General features: G+C 39.0%; 1 protein-coding gene across 2 annotated transcripts in view; it reads right to left on the reverse strand.

Annotated features, from left to right (window-relative positions):
- The window catches only part of SNTB1 (syntrophin beta 1), a 242,551-nt gene that overhangs the window by 41,606 nt on the left and 182,178 nt on the right, over positions 1-18,767 (reverse strand). For both annotated transcript variants that reach the window (XM_079141538.1, XM_079141537.1), the window contains exon 4: positions 125-264. In XM_079141538.1, coding sequence (XP_078997664.1) covers positions 125-264 — 140 coding nt within the window. The remainder of the gene's footprint in view (positions 1-124; positions 265-18,767) is intronic.

Genomic DNA, 18,767 nt, shown 5'->3' on the forward strand with positions numbered 1-18,767 from the left:
CCTGAGGAGCTCCCAGCTCCTGCTGCAACAGTGAGCAAAAATATAACATGCAGAAATCATTCCAATTGATTAAAATCGTATCAAGCTGCAACCACAGCATATGCAAACACAAGGTCATGGCTACCTGGTGGCAAGAAGAGGGTATGAGTGAGCTGGGCTGAACCATGCTTCCTTCCTCCGAGGCATGCTGTCATAGATTAAAAGGTCTTTCTCTGTCAGAACGACCAGGACTGGTTTCCACGGTTTCTCACTCTCCCCTGGCACCTGAAACAAAAAGAAGAGAACTGTCAAACAACAGCTTGTGAACAGGGTGATTGGAAAGAGAAGTTGGCATCCCTCCAGTCAGAGGACCCAACAATAGGAGTGTCTTTTGGATCAGACTACACACTCAAAACGAAAAACAAAGCAGTCATGATCCCAGTGGTTCCTGATCCTTGAAAATTTCGGTGGTCTCAAGGGCCCTGGTGTGCACAGTCAGTACAGCCAAGACACAGCCCAGCTGCTACACATCTGTCACTGTCTCTCACCTGCCAGTCAGCACTGAATCTTTGTTTCATGGTGGGAGGCAAATGCTTAAGGGAATCAGTGCTTCCAGCTTATTCTTTGGTAGAGTGCATCTGTTTTGATAATGGAAGTTTTTGAACAAGTATTCAAGCCCTGAAAAATATAACTATGGAGACAAATGTCTACCCAGACAGGTGTCAGACCTTATATCCTCCTCTCCTGGCCTTTGCTCTTATTGTTTCTACGATGCAGGAACTATCCTGAAACTTCTCTTGTTCTGTTGAACACCCAATGCAGAAAATTATTTCAGTACCAGGGCTAAGATGACCTAGCAGGGATCAAAAAGGACTCAAGCGTCGGTTGGATGATTGGGACCAGACACACTTTTTCATCCCATCCAGTTCTCAGAATCTGTGTAGCTCAGCTCCTGTCTTATGACCCATCTTCCTTAGCCCCATGTCAATCCCCTCAAACTCTCCAAATATTCTTCCATCTCTGAAAATGTTTTCCTTCCAGTTTGAACTCTGGACCCCCAGATGAATCTTTAAGATTGGTTTGGAAAAATTCAATGTTCTAATCTTGTTACTCAAAATGTGTTCCAAATCATCTGCATTCTCTGGCAGTCTGCTAGGAATGCAGAATCTCAGGTCCATACAGACCCACTATATCAGAATCTCCACATTCACAGGATGCTCAGGTAATTCCTGTGCCCAATAAGGTTTAGGAAGCATTGCTCCAGATGAGGTCAAGATTGTCTTTGACACTGGTAACTAATTCAATGAACACAATCCTCTCCTTACAAGCCGCAGTGGAAAGTCTATTCAGAATTAAGCTAGACTGCAAGTTAAATACATAACAGCTGATTTCTTCCTGTTCTATTCTTATCATTACCATGTCTAAGTGCCACAGTGAAATCTGTGTTGAGGTGGAAGGATGTGTTTGTGGCTTCTGTTTTGTGCTATCAACCATGGCCAGTATATTAGGAGCGAACAATCCAAGCAAAGAAGAGTAGGGTTGAGGGCAGGCCTGACTTTTCTACATTTTCAGTCTGTTTTGTGGCCTGTATGACTCTGGACAAGTTATCTTTCTGTGTGCTTCCACACAGAGAAAATGCAACAGAGGTTATAAGAGCTAACTCTGGAGCTGGAAGGCCTGAACATAAATTCCTGTCTCACAATTTCCTAGCTGTGGGGTCCTGAGAAAGCCATCCAATTCCTTTGAATCTGTAAAACTGGAAATGTCAGAATCCATAGCAGAAGGCCATTGTGAACATTAAATGAGTTAAAATTTGTCAAAGGCTTAGGGCAGTGAAAACCAGGCACCTGCCAAAGAGAGCTTTCCTCGTAATGCTACGGTGGAGATTAAAAGAGACAGTGCGTGCAATGCGCTTAGAATCTAGCAGATGGTAAGTCTTCAGTAAGTCTTAGGGTGGAGATATTATGGAAGACTCCAATATTTAAAAATGGTCAAAAAAGAGGAGTCCTTTGGAAATGGACACCCTTTCCCTTTCCTTGGGAAAAATTACAGGACAAGTCAAAAATATCTTTGGGTGCGGACAATTTTAATATCCTCTCTCTTCCTTTCCAAATGTCTCTCAGGACGAATTCATTGCACAATGATCATTTTTATTTTTTAATTCCCACCTTCCTACAATTCTAAATAAAGTTGCCTTTCTAAAAAAGAACACAACCCTGCCTCCTTGGCTGACTATACAGCTACTTATACTAGAATGTGAATGAATGCCTGGCTTATTCCCTGCTTTTCGCATTTTATGCATACTAAAAAATTTAGCTTTAGCTTATTGCTTATGTAAGGAGACATTTCCCCCAACAGAAAAAGAACATCTTCAAGAGATGAAAATGGATTGTTCAAGAAGGCAATGTAGCAGACCTTACAAGGTGAATACACTATGGTCTAAAGGCATAGAGTGTTTGGGGGGTTTGAAACAAATTTTCCAGCTTCTACATTTAACTTAGTAAATTACTTTTCCAGCTCATTAAATAAGACTGGAGAAGTTACAAATGATCCTCCCAAAGTGACTATCTTACTTACCTAGTCAGATCTGATCCATTAACTTTGACCAGGATCAGACATTTAAATGTGAGCATGACAAAGCATCATTCTTCAAAAACAATATTAAGTTTGCAAAATAAAAGTCAACAGTAAAATGAAAAGTAAAATGCAGACCTTTCTGATGGTAGTCTTACAACCTCATCTGCATCATTCCAAAGCTCTAAAAATTTTAGTAGTTTATTAAAGAACCCTGTGTGGATATGTTAAAGTCTGCTGTGAGAATACTCAGAGTGGCCATTTTCCACCATTTCTGTGGCAAGAGCTGTCATTTAATTCTATGTCAATGATTGAGGGTAGCAGGCGGCCCAGGAGAACAATTGACTTTGCAAGGGAAGAAAATTCATAGTAAAGAACAGGGTTTTAAAAACTTTTTTCCTAACTTGTGCTATATAAACCTTGTATTTAGGCCTTTAAAGAATACTTTTCCTCATGCTGAAGAATTTGTGTCCTAGTTTTAGTGATAACTTCCATTATGAATCCAGTTTTCCTGGCACCTAAGATAGTCCAGTCTTGATACATCAGTTCTAGAGGTGTGTCTGTGTTATGCACCAGGCCATATGGGCAATGACCAAACAGACTCCATTTTACCCTGAGACTCCATGTCATGTAGGAAATGCTTCTCCCATGGGAAAACCCCACCTCTGTACCCATCAACAGTTGCTTAGCATAACATATTTGGCAACTCAAAATGGCAATTCTTCTACCCTGTACTTGTGCAATGTACCCTAACTGCAAAAAATGTCAGAGGATGATTGTCTAGACGTTAGTAACCATCCTTTAAATTGTACTCAACTAGGGTCATTTTGACCCACTTCCCCTTCTACTTATGATTTTAGATCTCATGATTTTTATTTGTGGTTTTGAATCATAGCCACAGCACTTATGATTAATGTACTGACATGCTTTACTTGTGGTTTTGAACTATAAAAGGTGTGCTCTAACCCCTGGAGGGTTAGACTTGAGGAGTGCAGACTTGCAGCCTGCCCTCTGCCCACCAGATGGTGAATAAATGGTTGCATCTCCTGCATTGAAATTGACTCAACATTTTAGTGTAATCTCACCATAACATCTGAATTTATTAAAACCAGAGGCCTGAAACAGATGCAAAGACTTCCATACCCATTCCAGCTTCCCACTTTGGATGCTGTAGATGTCCATTTCTCAAGACAGGATCATGTTTTTAATGAAGATGGCAAAGGAGGGAAAACAGGGGAAGACAGTCAGTTCTGAATTATTCTGAAGTACAACTTTGGAGAGTTGAATTCTGTATGTGTTAGTCAGCCTTTCATTGCTGTGACCAAAATTCTTGATAAGAACAACTTAAAGGAAGAAAGATTGAATTTGGTTCACAATTTCAGAGGTTTCAATCCATTAGGATCACTGCTTTGGGAAAGGGGTGAGGCAGAACATCAAGGTGGAAAGGCATGGTCAAGGAAGGATGCTCAGCTCATTACATCTAGGAAGGAGAGAGAGAGAGAGAGAGAGAGAGAGAGAGAGAGAGAGAGAGAGAGAGAGAGAGAGAGAGAGAGAGAGAGAGAGAGAGAGAGGCACCAGGGCCAAGATATAGTCCCCAACAGTGTGCCCCTAGTGATCTACTTCCTCCAACCATGCCCCACATGCCTGCAAATTCCACCTCTCCTATTAGTTCGCTCAAATTATTAATCCATCAAATGGATTAATGCACCCATGAAGTTACCATCCTCATGATCCCATAACTTTCCCAAGGTCCCAACTCTGGATATCAGTGAATCAAGTCTTCAGCACATGATCTTTTGGAGGACATTCCAGATCCAAACCATAAAATTTTGCCTATATTCACTTCTGCAGATTATAAGAGGAAAGATTCACACAGCAGCATGAAGAATGGGAAATAGTGTGGTAAGAAGTTATTGGTAAGAATTGTGGAAAGTGGATACTTTGAGCCCTCCATTTGAGACAAATCTCATGAGTCACTTACCTCAGTAGTTTTCAGTGTATTTATTAAATGGAATCAACCCTCTCTTCAGATCAAATCACATTATGTAAAAGCACTGAGTGTTGGCATGGGATTGCATCCTGGTTGGGGCCATGGCACCTCAGTGATTTTTTTGTCTTTATACTACCATCGCCCATTTGAGTGGGGCTGCTCAAAATCCTTGGAATTCAGTTGGAAAAATACTGATCTTGTCTTGTCTAAAATATTTAGAATATGTGTACTACTTCTAAAGAGATGGTTTTGCCTAGATCTATCAGTACCTTTTTTTTTTCTACTTTGAAGAAAAGAACAATATTATCAACTCCAAGGGAGAGTTATAAGGATTAAATGAATTAGTACACACAGAGGGCTCATAAAAGTGCTTGAACACAGTAAGTGAACAAGTCCTAAAACATATGAGCTATATGTACTATTACCTTAAGTATGGATAGTTAATGTCAAATTGAAGATCTGAGTGAACTTGAGCAAGGATCACTTTGCCTTTGCAGAGTCTAAATTTCCTCATCTGCCAAATGAAGGGGTGGGATTAAACTATTGCTCATGACTTCTGTGACATCGAAATTCAATTATTTTTAAGTTTGAAATTCTCTGCTGTGAGGTTTGGACTGCTTTTTTTTTTTTTTTTTTAACTAACACTCTTGCTTTGCAAGTATTCTTTGTTCACTGGATGCTGCAAAAAACAAGTATGTCTCTTTTTCTCCCCTCATGGCAACTCACTCTTCCTAACATACTTAATTTCTACCTTTTACTGGAGCAGATGTGACCGAATGAGCCCCTGGTTGTTAAAGCCAAAACGAACTGGTTTCAAAATCTGGCTTTGCCACTTCTCAGCTGAGGGATATGAACTGGTTACTGAACTTCTATAAGCATTCATTCCCTGATGCTGAGAATGGCTTCCCACGCATGTTTGATGAGGATGACGTGAGGTAAGGTTTATAAAGTACACTTCCCACATGGTAGCGAATGGGAATGGCGTCAGCTCACCTCAAGCACACTCTATCCTCTACTGCTCAAGAAGGAAGGTCTAGATGTAGGGAAAGTGATCAATGGCAAGTAAAAAAGTTCAGGAAAAGTCATTCTGAAGTTTTGTGTTGGAGACCATGGTTATCTTGACAACTTTTTAATTTGTCTGTTTCACCTCAGGTTGCCAGGTATTTAGAACAAAGGACAAGATAGCAGTGTAATAATAATTAGCATTTATCAACTTCCAAATGCTTTACAAACACTAGATAATTAATCCCCGCATCAACTCTCAGGGAAGCAGATAAAGATCATCTGCCATCTAGCCAAAAGAAGAAGAGGAACAACAGCGTTCAAAGACCGCCACAGGAACACAGGGAAAGTGCTAAGCCATGCCGCTCTAATTGCCAGCGCTCTTCTAACTTGCACTGAACAATCCCCAGGACTTAGTCATCAGAGGCCAGGAGACCTCTACAGCTGAAAGCAAAGAAGACTGAAAAGAGAAAGGAGGTAAAATAAAACTTTTTTTAAAGATGGAAGAGAAGATAAAGGGGGAAAGGGAAGAAAACTAGAAAAAGTAGGTTAAAAAATGTCTTCTGTGGAAGCCGTAGCTTCTTGGGATTAATTATTTTCCTCTCACACAATTCCTAATTAGTTTGACACCTGTATCACCCACTGAGTTTAAGTATAACTTAAAAAGAGCTGACTAAGTGGTCCATTGCATTTGGTGACTATTAAGATAATAATGTAAGATAGTAGGAAAAATAGGGTAAGAAATATGGGATGAAAAACCCAACAGGGGATGAAGAACATGGTCTGACTGTGGAACATTAAGGAGAGCATCACTTTTACATATAGGCTTTCCAGGAAACCAGTACCAGTCCTAGACCACCTTGAAGTTTATTCCTTCTTCCAACTTCTAAAACTGGCTCTGGACCTACAGAATCCAATAAAGCTCCAAATGAGAGATTCATAATTGAAATGTTGATCAGAGTCAACATACTAGTTGGCTTTATGGGACTTTGGTATTCAAGTTATAGAAAAACCACCCCAGTTGGCAGGACCATGTTTCCTCCAGGGCTCTAGAGAAAAACTCTGATTTGACCCTTTCTAACTTCTGGTGGCTACCAATATTATTTGGCATTCCTTGATTTTCTGCTGCTTCGCTCCATCTGTGCCTCTGTTATCACATGGATTTCTTTCTGAGTGTCTTCAGATGGCCTTCCAATAAGGATGCTAGTTGGGTTTAGGATTTGCCTCAGTCAAGTATGAACTCAACTAATTATATCTGCAGATATTTTATTTCCAAGTCAGGTCACATTCTGAGGTCTAAGGTGGACATGAATTTGAGGGAGGATGTTTTTCAACCTATTACAATAACCCATAGTTGTGCACAAAGATTCAGCTACAAGGACATTCACCTTGGTATGGTTCATAATATGTGGCAAATTGGAAATGTTCTAAAATCTGTAATGGAAGAACAAATTATAATGTATTCATGTATAAAAATATACATTTAATAATATACATTAAATATACATTTAATAACAACAGAAACACCCATTCTTATCAAGTGCATATATAACCTTTATCAAGATAGACCATGTTCTGGATCATAAAATAAAAATTTAAATATAATCAAGTTATACAATGTGTGGGCTTTGACCAAAATGGATTTAAATTAGGACTTGATAGCAGAAGGTTCTATGGAAAATCTAAATATTGGGAAAATAAGAAACTTTTAGATAATCAATGGAGCAACAAAAAAAACCAAAAGGAAAATTACAAGGTATTTAGAGCTGAATGAAACTGAAAATATAATAAAATTTGCAATATCCACTAAAGCAGTACCATGGGGTAAATTTATAGCACTTACTGCCTGTTAGAAAAGAAGAATGGCTTCAAATCAATGACCCTAGCTTCCATCTTAAGAAGCTAGAAATAAAAAAAGAACTTAAATCCAATGATAGGATATAGCAAAGTTCGGTACAGAAATAAATTTTAAAAAAATTCCATGAAGTCTCTATTTGTTTCTTCAAGATCAATAAAGTTACTAAACCTCTAGGCAGGTCATGAAAATCAAAGAGAAGACACAAATTATAAATATCAAAAATGAGAGAGGAGATATCATTATATAGTATGAGAATATTTGATTTTAATATTAATATTAAATATTAAAATATTAATATTAAATACCAATGTCGATTTCATATTAAATACAGTAGTATGTATGCCAAGGATAGGCATGAGTAATATTATGCCAATTATCCTGACAACTCAGGTAAAATTGACAAATTCCTTGAAAGACACAAAGTGCCAATGCTTGTCCAAAAAGAAATACTGGACTAGTACTGTCTCTTTTAAAGATATTGGATTTGTAGCTAAAAATGTTCCCACAGAAAACATGCTAGAGGGCCAGGTGAATTCCCTGAGGAATTCTAAAAAAGATATATGAAAGAAATAGCATTAATTCAAGATAACTCAGAAAACTGAAGTGCAGGTTGATTTTGAACTCATTCCAGAGGCTAGCCTTACACTGATACCAAAATAAGACAAGATCATACAAAAATATAAATCTACAGACCATTACCTGTCATGAACACAGATTTAAAAATTCTAAATAAAATTGGAGCAAACTGTGTCTAAAGCTATATTAAAAGGACAATACACTGTAACTAAGTAAGGATTATTCCCGAAATATAGGATTGGCTGAACACTCAAAAATCAAAGGAATACACCATATTAACGAAGTAGAAACAAAATCTGACATCTAATCTTGATAAAGATTCTTAGCAAGAGCAGAATGGAACTTCCTCAACCTGTCAGAAGTATCCAAGGAAAACCTGCCTACAGGTGACAGTCTTTTTCTTGGTCAAAGATGGAATGCTTTTCCCTCTATCATTTGAAGCAAAATGATTCTCCCCTCTTGTGTTCAAAGCTGTATTTGAAGTTCTAACCAGTGCAATAAGAAAAAAGGCAAATACTTCCATGAAACAAAGTGGAGAGAACAAAACAGAATTCACATATAAGAGTTAAATGAAATATAGAAGTAAAGGAATCTCAGTGGAGAAAGAGTAGTTTATTAATAAGATTGTGGAAAACATAAAATATTCATAGGGAAAAAAATTCAACTTCAATCTTCATCTCACAGCTTGTACAAAGATTAACTCAAGATGGATCATCTACCAAACTGTGAAACATACAACTATATGACTTCCTAAGGGAAAGAAAAGAAAATCTTTGTGACTTTGAATTAGATACATCAAAAACTGTAAACATAATCCTTCAAAACCTTATCAAAAGAATAATCCATGAATAAAAGAGTTGATAAATTGAACTTAATCAAAATTAAAAACTTCTGTTTTTTGAAAGTTATGAAAATGAAGAGACAAACCACAGACTGGGAGAAAAGAATATATATATATATATATATATATATATATATATATATATATAAAGATTTGTGTCCAGAATGCCTAACATATTCTCTAAACTCAATGAGAGGAAAATAAGTAACTCAACAAAAGTGTGCAAAAAAATTTAAGCAGATAGTTCCCCCAAAAACATATATATAGACATTGCATAAGCACATCAAAAGGTGTGCAGCATCATTAGCCACTAGGAAATGCAATTTAAGCCACCTGAGATTCCACTATACTCTTATTAGAATGGCTGAAATTAAGATCATACCAAGTGGAGCAACCTAAACCCTCATATATTGCTAGTTGGAATGAATAATGGTATAACCACTCTCAAAAACATCGTAGCAGCTTCTTAAAAACATTAGCATATATTTACCATCTGATTCAGCTACTTTACTCCTAGATATTAATGGAAGACAAATGAAAATACAGGGCCACTCAAACACTTACATAGGAATACTCTTAGTAAATCCGTTATTGGTTTTCGTTTGTTTGTTTTGTACCAGGGATTGAACCCAGGGGCACGTAATCCACTGAGTCACATTCCCAGCCCTTTTTATTTTTCGTTTTGATACAGAGTCTTTCTAAGTTGCTTAGGGCCTTGCTAAATTGCTGAGGTTGGTCTTGAATTACAGTCCTCCTGCCTCAGCCTCCAGAGCTGCTGAGATTACAGGCATGTGCCACTGTGCTCATGCTCAGTTAATAGATCTGTTTTTAATTTTTTAATACTTATAACTTAAAAAAATGTCCATCACAAGTAAACGTATTTATGTATGTATTCATCCAATGGAAAGATACTTAGGAAAAAATAAGGAATGAACTATTGGTACACTCAATTTCATGGATAACTCTCAAAATAACTTTGCAATGAAAAATGCCAGACCAATAACTTATATACTGTATAATTCCATTTACATAAATTCTAGAAAATGCAAACTGATCTATACTGACAAAAAGCAGGACAGTGGTTGCCTGGGAGAGAAAAAATTAGACATGCGGTTTACAGAAAGCAGATTCCAAAACAATAATATATAACAATAAGCTGGTTTTTTTTTCTTTTCTTTTACTAATTTATTTATTTATTTGCAAAACATACACACAAGGGAATTACCTCTACAGGATGGGATTTTGTAATTTTTGTTTTACATAAAAATAAAATAAAACCATGAACAAAAAAAAAGAGTTTTAAAATGCAGTAATAAAAATGTTTTAGAGAAATGTAGCTTCTCCTAAATAAGAAGGAAGGTGAGAAGATGAGGCAGGACTGGCATCTCACTGTTTAAAGGAGAAAGGACACAAGGCCATCCACACGCCTGGGTTCCAGAGCTTACTGTCCTCAGAACTTGTAGCGAGAGGTAGAGACAGGAAATTAATAATAAGAAAATGGCCAGAACCCACTACATTTTCAGGCAATTTTCCAGTACTCTTTATTTCCTCTGAACACTTGCAGACACAGAGTAGAGTTTCTGCAAGTTATCTTATTTAGTGAGTATGCAGAAGGTCAGATGCTAATGTACTGTAACAGAGCCCTTGGATGGTTCTGTAAGAGCGATGTCTGTTCTCCAGGATTTCATAATGAAGCCAACCTTAGGGCAGAGCATACATATCCAAGGAAATAAGCACACAGCCCATTTTACATCTCCTCTTATTGTAGAGCATTACAGGAAGACGGGGCGGGAGGCTCAAGAGGGTCTAATCTGTCACTGCACAGGGGAAGGTCAACCACATGAACCTGGCCTTGATTGTTTTGCTTCATTGGCTTACCATTAACAAGACAGCACTTCAAAATGGTAACATTCTAAAACACATTCAGTAAGGGATTCCAGCATCTCTTCTTGCTCCAAAGAGGGTATTGGATTCTATTTGGGTTACTCTGTTTTACTGTGAATTCAGGATAAACATAATCAAGCTGGACTAATGAATTGGAAGAGCCAGACTCATGGACATGAAGCTGTGCCTTGTTTACTTTGGGATGATCATCCTCTCTACACCCTTCTCTGCCTTTTGGGAAAGCAGAAAGGCAAACTTGCTAGACACTTACTGGAGGGAGGGAGGAAGGGTGTCCCATGCCTCTTTTTGCCCCTTTGTCTACCTTAGTCCAATTAACTTCTGCTCCAAGGCAAGAGGTTATTCATCTGATGGTTTTAGGAATTGTTGTAGGGCCTCTTTTAATAGCAAACAACATCATGTTACTCCATCGTGGGTGTCTGTGGTCACTATCACTTCCAGTTCCTGCAGCTGCATGGAGAGAACATATACACCAGGCTGATCCTCAGGGTAGACTGGCTATTAACTCGCTTTGTAGACACCAGCATGCTACAGTGTACAGGAGGCAAGTTCTATCACTTGGACCAGGTCCTGCAAAATCTAGCATGTATCAGAGTTTGGCATTAGTGCTAATTGGGCACTTGCTTAGGTATTAAAAATGTGTTTTCTCCCTTGTTTTCCATCAGCATATCATTTCCTTTGGATCCAGGCTGGGAACCCCATCTAAGAGAAAGGGTGCATTGTCACAATACCCAAATCCTACTCTTAACCCTCGCCCCTGGCCTTCTGAGTGAGATCCTGCCATGAGCTTGGACCCAAACTGGATTCTGCTGTGTGTCCACTTTGTCATCACACATTGGATAATTTTGTGCACTTTCTCCCTGACCACCTAACTTTCCCTACTAGAAGCTTGTTCTTTGCCTTCCTTCCTCAGAGAAGTCCTACCTAGCTCCATGGCCATGAAACCCTCTTCGCCTCCCAGGTCCAACTTTCTGGACCTAAAACTGCCTGCCAGTTCCTTCTCTCACAGATGAGTCTCAACCCCCAGAAAGCTATGTCGGCAATCCTTCCATCTAAAGAGTCAAATGTGCCTTTGTCACCCACCCTCAGAGCCTTGAATCAACTGGAAACATCCCGTGCTTCCACAGGACATGGCTGCTTCCTCCGGACAGCTGCAAATACCAGCTGTTTGAAATGAAGACCTGTGGTTTGTATTAAGTGAATTCCTTTGCCTGCCTAGCAATAGCTAGTCCTCTTAAACCTGTAGACATTCCATTTTAATCTTGTTTACTTATTTGCTCAGCTCATCTTTTTCCAAGGAAAATCCCAAAGTACATTTCAAGTCTCTGTCCTGTCTGACTTACATAATATTATAATGAAGTAAGGTCAGAATTGTTTGGAATTCATTAAATCTTTGGGTCTCCTAACAACAGCAGGAAGTTAGAAGGAGCAGATGGGAGAAAAAAGTTTAGTGAGAACTTGACATATTCCCTTGAGTCATTTAAACCTGGGGAATTAGAAACCTATAAGATGGGAAAAGAATGCAGCTTGTCAGGGTAGAGTAAGGCTGGGAAGTGAACTTGTGAGACCACCAGTCTGTGATGGGTACTGTCATGGGCTAATCTGTATCCCCCCAAATTTATATGTTGAAATCCAATCCCAGGGCCTCAGATGGTGACCCTATTTGGAAAAATGGTCATTTCAGGTATAATGTATTAGGTTGAGTTCATAATGGAATAGGTTGGGTCTCTGATCTCATCTGACTGAGGTGTTAACAAGGGGAAGTATGGACACAGATGCACACACAGTGAAGAAACCACACACACGAGGGCAGAGAACAGGGCGATATCTGTAAGCTAAGTGATGCCCAAATTGCCAGCCATCTGATGGTGGCCAGAAGCTGGTGGAGACAAATGGACCACATTCTTCTTCACAGTCCTCAGGAGGGACCAACTTAGCAACACCTTGACCTGGGATGTCTATTCTCCAAAGCTGCTGACAACACATTTCTGTTGTTCGATCCACCCAGTTGATGGTATGACCCCACACAGGCAGCGCCAGCCAGTTAAAACAAGCACTGTGCTGTTTCACCTCTCACAAGTCTTTCCACAACCTCGTCAGCCATTTATTGTCTCCATGTTACCAATGAAGACATTGTGGTTCAGAAAGGCAATGTAGCGGTCAAGGGCATAAGGTTAGAGTTATAAAGCTGCTCATGTGCCTTCTTGAGGTCACAGCCTGTGCTATTCCAAGGGCATAAAGCTGCCTCCCTCAGAGGGAGTGATGTGGGCAAAGGAAGAAAGATGTAGTTGGGGAGACAGGTGGGAACTCAGTTGGACAGCCTCCTGCTGTCTGGAGGGCACAGGGCTCAGGGCAGTGAAGCCCAGCACCGATTGTGCCTCCCCTTGGTACTTCTTTTCTTTTCTGTTCCCCTTTCCACCTCTTGGCATGTGGAGTTTCACTCAGGATGGACAGTAGTTAGTTTGGTCCAAGTTTGTGAAACCCTCTCTTAGTAATCAAAGCTCTTATTCCCCAAGTCTCACATCTGATTAAAGTAACTCAAGACTAAGGTGTAAATGACCCATAACCTTTAATATGTTGTTCCACTGAAGGATCTCTCTATTTATAGTCAGTAGGTGGGACAAAATTAGTTTCTTATATCTTCACTGAATAATGGAAGGGCTAATAAATGAAACATGGTTTGTTCTCTAAAGGAGGAGAAATTTTGTTATACTTTCGATTTTATTTAAAGATTTTTGTTATTTTAGTAATCTCTTTTCTTGCTATTTTAGTTTTTTTTTTTTTTTTTCTGGTAGTGATTACCCCAGCACAAATGTCTGCAAATTCAAAGAGAAAAGCTCAGTTTAATGTGCTGTGCAGTTTTAAATCAAACATATATGTTCAGCAACATTATAACAGATACGTATAGTAAACTATGAAATAGCATTTGGGTATTTGTATCTACCAATTTTTTCTAAGTTAAGTGGCTCTTAACCTTTTCAGCTCATGGCTTAAGAAACTCTGGATACAAAACACATGACTTCAGCAATGTTCCAGTGACTAATTAACCACAGAATATAGACAAGGAATCACAAATTCAGATGATGATAAAGGGTCAGACCTAAGAAGAAAAAAATAACTTACATCCCACTTGCAGGGTAGCATCTTTTCTGAATTAGACTATTATTAGTAGAAATCACGACCTTGCCAAACCTTCCATTATTTCAAGAGAAACCAGGAATATAGATTTTTTGATGTGACCTCTCCCCAGTTTTAAAAGTTGGAGTATTCATTTCCTATTGGTGCTATAAGAAATCACTATGAACATCCAGACATGGTGGCACATGCCTGTAATCAGCTGCTCAGGAGGCTGAGGCAGGAAGACTGCAAATTCAAAGCCAGTTTCAGCAATTTAGCGAAGCCCTGAGCAACTTAGAGAGACCTTGTCTCAAAAAAAACCACAATAAAATAAAAAAGGCAGTGAAGTGCCTCTGGGTTCAATCCCTGGTACCAGAAAAAAAAAAAAAAAAAAAAATTACAACAACAACAACAAAATAGTGGGATTTACTCTTGGGGCTCAGGAGGTAATTAAGTCCTAAAATTAAGGTGTCAGTAGAGTTGGTTTCTGTGAATGCTCTTGGGAGGATCCATCTCTTTGCCTTTTCCAGTTTCCAGAGTCACCCACCGGCCTTGGCTCTACATCACATTACTGTTTCTCCCTCTGTTTCTGTCCCCATATTTTCTTTTCTTGACTCTGACTCTTCTGCTGCCTTATAAGGACACCTGTGATGACACCCTGCTGCCTGGATAATGCTGGATAATCTCCTCATCTTAAGGTCCTAAGCTTAATCACATCTACAATATCCCTTTTCCCATGTAAGGTAACATGGGTTCTGAGGATTGGAATGCAGACTTCCTTGGGGGAAGGTTTTACTCTGTCTACCTCAGTTGGCAAATAAGTCATGTTAGAAAAATGATGTATGCAGTAAAATGATAGGAAGTCTGAGATTTGCTTTAAAATGCTCCCCTACGCCACCCAAAGGGTAGGTGGGGAAACAAAGTAGGCAAAATATTGACAATTGTTGAAACTGGGTTATGGGCAACTGGAGGTTAATTTTTGTTTTTCTTTCATCTTGTGGAATTATTTTGGCTTCTCGCTGATGTTTTCTGTTACCAATGCATCATTCAATAGCATATTATTTAGTATCCAGGTGTTGGAGTAGTTTCTGGTTTTTTATCATTTATTTCTAATTTCATTCCATGAAATTAAAAATAATCTTTGTTATTAAAAAATAGGCAGGGGCCAAGTAAATTATACCTGCAAGCCAGATATGGTCCATAGACTGATAATTTGCTTTTAAATCATTAGTTCCTATCTATTTGGAAATATACAACACACACCTACCTACACATTTGACTCTTAGATGGTTAATTTTATCTGCCAAGTTGATTGGGGTTTCTGGAAAAGATTAGCAGATCAAACAAAAAAGTTGGAGGAAGGGTACTTCTCTCTTGGGCTGGGAATTGAACCCAGGGTCTCACATCTGCTAGGCACACACACAACCACTGAGCTACACCTCAGCCCATGTTTCCTGCTACTTGAGCTGGGCATCCTTCTTCTCTTGCCCTTGGACTTTGCAGCTTCTGCTTCTCAAGCCTTTGGACTCTGGGATTTACACCAACCTTTGCTTTGGATCTCTGGGCTTCTGAAGTGAACTGCATCACATACCTGGCTTTCCTGGTTCAGCAGCTTACAGGTAGCAGCCTGTGGGACTCTGGCTTCAACTGTGTGAGCCAATTCTCACAGTCAATCTCCTTTTATAAATCAATATGTATCCACCTTTTTGGTTCTGTTTCTCCAGAAACTGTTAATCCAGTCACAAAGGTATTCGTGGATCGAATGTGCGAGGTTTCAAGGAATCTCATGTTCCTCAAAGTCCCCAACATGCCAAAAGCTTTTGTGGTCTGAGGTGTGAGAGGGAGCTACTAGCTATTGCATGAGACTGGTTTCAAGCAGCCTCCATCTATTTTGTGGAGTTTTTAAATTTAACGTAGTGATTCTCTTGAAGGAGTACCAACTTTGTCTCTAAATAAAAAATGGATAAGGAAAAAAAGAGGCTTCTAATACAGGTGGTGCAAATAAAGAGAGAGGGAAAGATGTATTTAGAAATTTTACAAAACTCAAATTTTATAGGAGAAATATATTCTGAGGTGGCTTCAAGCATTCAGGATCCCTCAGAGTTCTTGAGACACAGCTCTCACAGTGACAAAGGCCCCCAAAATAATCCTCTGGCATTAACATGCTACCTATTCCTTACTCCCTCTTTCTAGTTTCTGAAAAATCAACCTTTAAAAATTGTTATCTCACGTGAGATGCCTGTCCTCTGTGTACCATGGCTTCATACTTTATATATACCTTTAGTACATACAAAATACCTGGTGTGCAGCAGTTGTTCACCAGATTGTGGCTGAGTGCTGGACTGAAGCCATACCTAGTCAACTATCTTAGGTCCCCAATAAACATATAAACTGTTTCTAAGCAGCATAATTTGAAGAGCTTAGTGATGGTTGTGTTCTTTTGTGGACATTCTTCATCCCGCTCTGGCTCCAATTCTTTCCTCTTTACTAGGTGTGAGCTGTCCATACTCAGTTTCCGGAAATGGATGAAAGGAGGCTTCTAATCTGTGACACTCATAGATAATTAAATTAGACTCCTCTCAGTCTAGTGGGGAAGGCTACTTTATATTTCATTAACTCCAAAGGGCCATTTCAATTATAGTCCCTGTTTGGTAAACAAGTTATCTTTGACTTACAGCCTTTACTTCCTTAACACCCAGGAAGACTGCCCTTTAAAAGGAAGCTGATATGCAGCAGAAATGCACAATTTTGAAAAAAGCTGTCTTTTGAAAGGCAGATGACATTATCACCAAATCCAAAAAGAACAAGCACTTTGGAAAAAATAAAGTCTATGCTTCAGTGTCCTCTGTTTTGTTTTCAGAGGATAAAAGACTGGGTGTGTTTGTAGGCTGCTTTGTCTACTCCCTCATTTTATTTATTCTTCTATAGAGAAAGTCAAAAGATTTTTGAAGAAAGAAAATTTTGAAATACAGGACTGTGCAGCCTTAATGCTGTATCAGCTTTTCCTGAAGTCATGGTCTGATCCTCTGGCTACTCAGTAATGCCAGACATCCTAATACTATTGACTGCATGAATGACATCAGCTTGCTTGATTTCAGTTGACTCTATTGGTGCTTTATGATTAAATAAACAAACAAAATCCAATAAGAATTGATTTTTAGAGAAATCTCAAAATTGTACATCAGAGGACCAAATCACAATCAATTTCCCAAGTCTGCTTAACCTGCTTTAGCTTAAGTGCCTTTAGAAAGCCTGTGATAGTTAGGAATATCCATTTTTTCCCTCTGACTTGGTAACAAGAAGGCAATCCAGTATTAAGAACACAATCTTACCAGCTATTTCCTGTTGCAACTCATCTCAGCTATTTTTACTGTGATTAATCTTGACCGACATATTGATCTTCTCGATGCTTCAGCATTCTCATCTCTAAAATGGGGGTAACCAAATCTTTTTTCTCTGAAGTTATTAGGAGGATCAAATCAGATAATGTGTGTATTTGATTGTGAATTTGAATGTGTACAGCAGTGGTTGGCACCAAACAAGTTCTCAAAGTTTCATCTGTAGATCACCCATACCAGCATCAGAGAGTTGGATGATTACAAATTTGGACATCTGCTCCTTTTAGGATTCAATTATTCAAAAGTGCATGAGGTGTAATCTTCATTACCTTTGCCTTACCCAGGACCTTGTGTAAGTCTTGAGCATGGAATTGTTTGCAAATATCTATCACAAGAGTCAATTACCATTATCCTCATCATGGGTATACAGTATTCCTTTTCTACCAGTGATCATCAAAGGCCAGTTTCCTTGGGTTCTTTGCTTTGATATCACTGGGCACTGCTTGTTAAAAATGGATTCTTGAATCCCAGACCCACTGAATCCTGATATCTAGGGATTAAGACTACACATCTCTATTTCACAACTTCTCCTGGGGACTCTGATGCAAAACCTGCTTTGGGATTCACTCATTCTAACACTGGATGATAGCCCTTCATTATTTAACTATCTAGCAGAGTCCATGATCTTATGATGGGTTCAGGTGAATTAACTCATATAAAGGTATATACCACTGTAAACCTCCTAGCTATGACAAGTTCTGCTCAGAGATTTCTTCTTCCTCACTTCTTTCTAATGCTCTATCTGTGAACATTTGATTCTGTCAAAGTAGCTCTTCCAAACCCTAGCCATTAATGTACCATTTTCAATTTTTCGTTGATCGACTTGTACTCTTGTGGGAATAATTGCCACCTGTCTCAGTTCCAACTGATAAAAAAAAAAAAATTACTATAGACCTAGCAGCCTAAACAACAAATTTCTATGTCTCACAGCTCCAGAGGCTGAAAAGTTCCAGATTAAGAGTCCAGCAGAGCCAGTGTCTGGTGAAGGCCATTCCCTGGCATGCAGGTGGCTATTTCTCATGGTATGCAAGTGTAGTGAAAGAACTAATGGGCTCTCTGGTCTCTTCTTATGAAGGCTTTGATCCAGTTTATGAGGGAAGAGCCCAAATTAACTCCCAAAGGCCCCACTTTCAAATCCTGTTGTGTTGGGATCAGCATTTCCAAATGCAGATTTTGAGTAGACACAAATATTCCCATCCCTGTACAGTCCAAAATCTACTCTTTCCTTCTTCTTCTTTAAAGAACTTAGGACTTATTAGGAGTGATCATATGTTCAGTTAAAAAACCATTTCTCAGCTCCAGCTTATCTTTTACATTTACCCTCCTCTAACATCCCAATGCATTCCAGTAATCTGCTGCCTCCCCACCAGGCTCACTTAATATCCAAATTCACTCTCGTGTGGTTGGGTCCCGCATAGGCCCAGCCTGCCCTGAAAAGAATCTGCTTCCTGCAGCAGTCTTTATGCCTGCTGGTGTACTCTTTGCAGTTATCAAAGAGGAAACAATATATTATTTCCAAACAGAAAAGTA

This window comes from Sciurus vulgaris (assembly GCF_902686455.1).
Source record: "Sciurus vulgaris genome assembly, chromosome: 1".
Classification (NCBI taxonomy): Eukaryota; Metazoa; Chordata; class Mammalia; order Rodentia; family Sciuridae; genus Sciurus; species Sciurus vulgaris.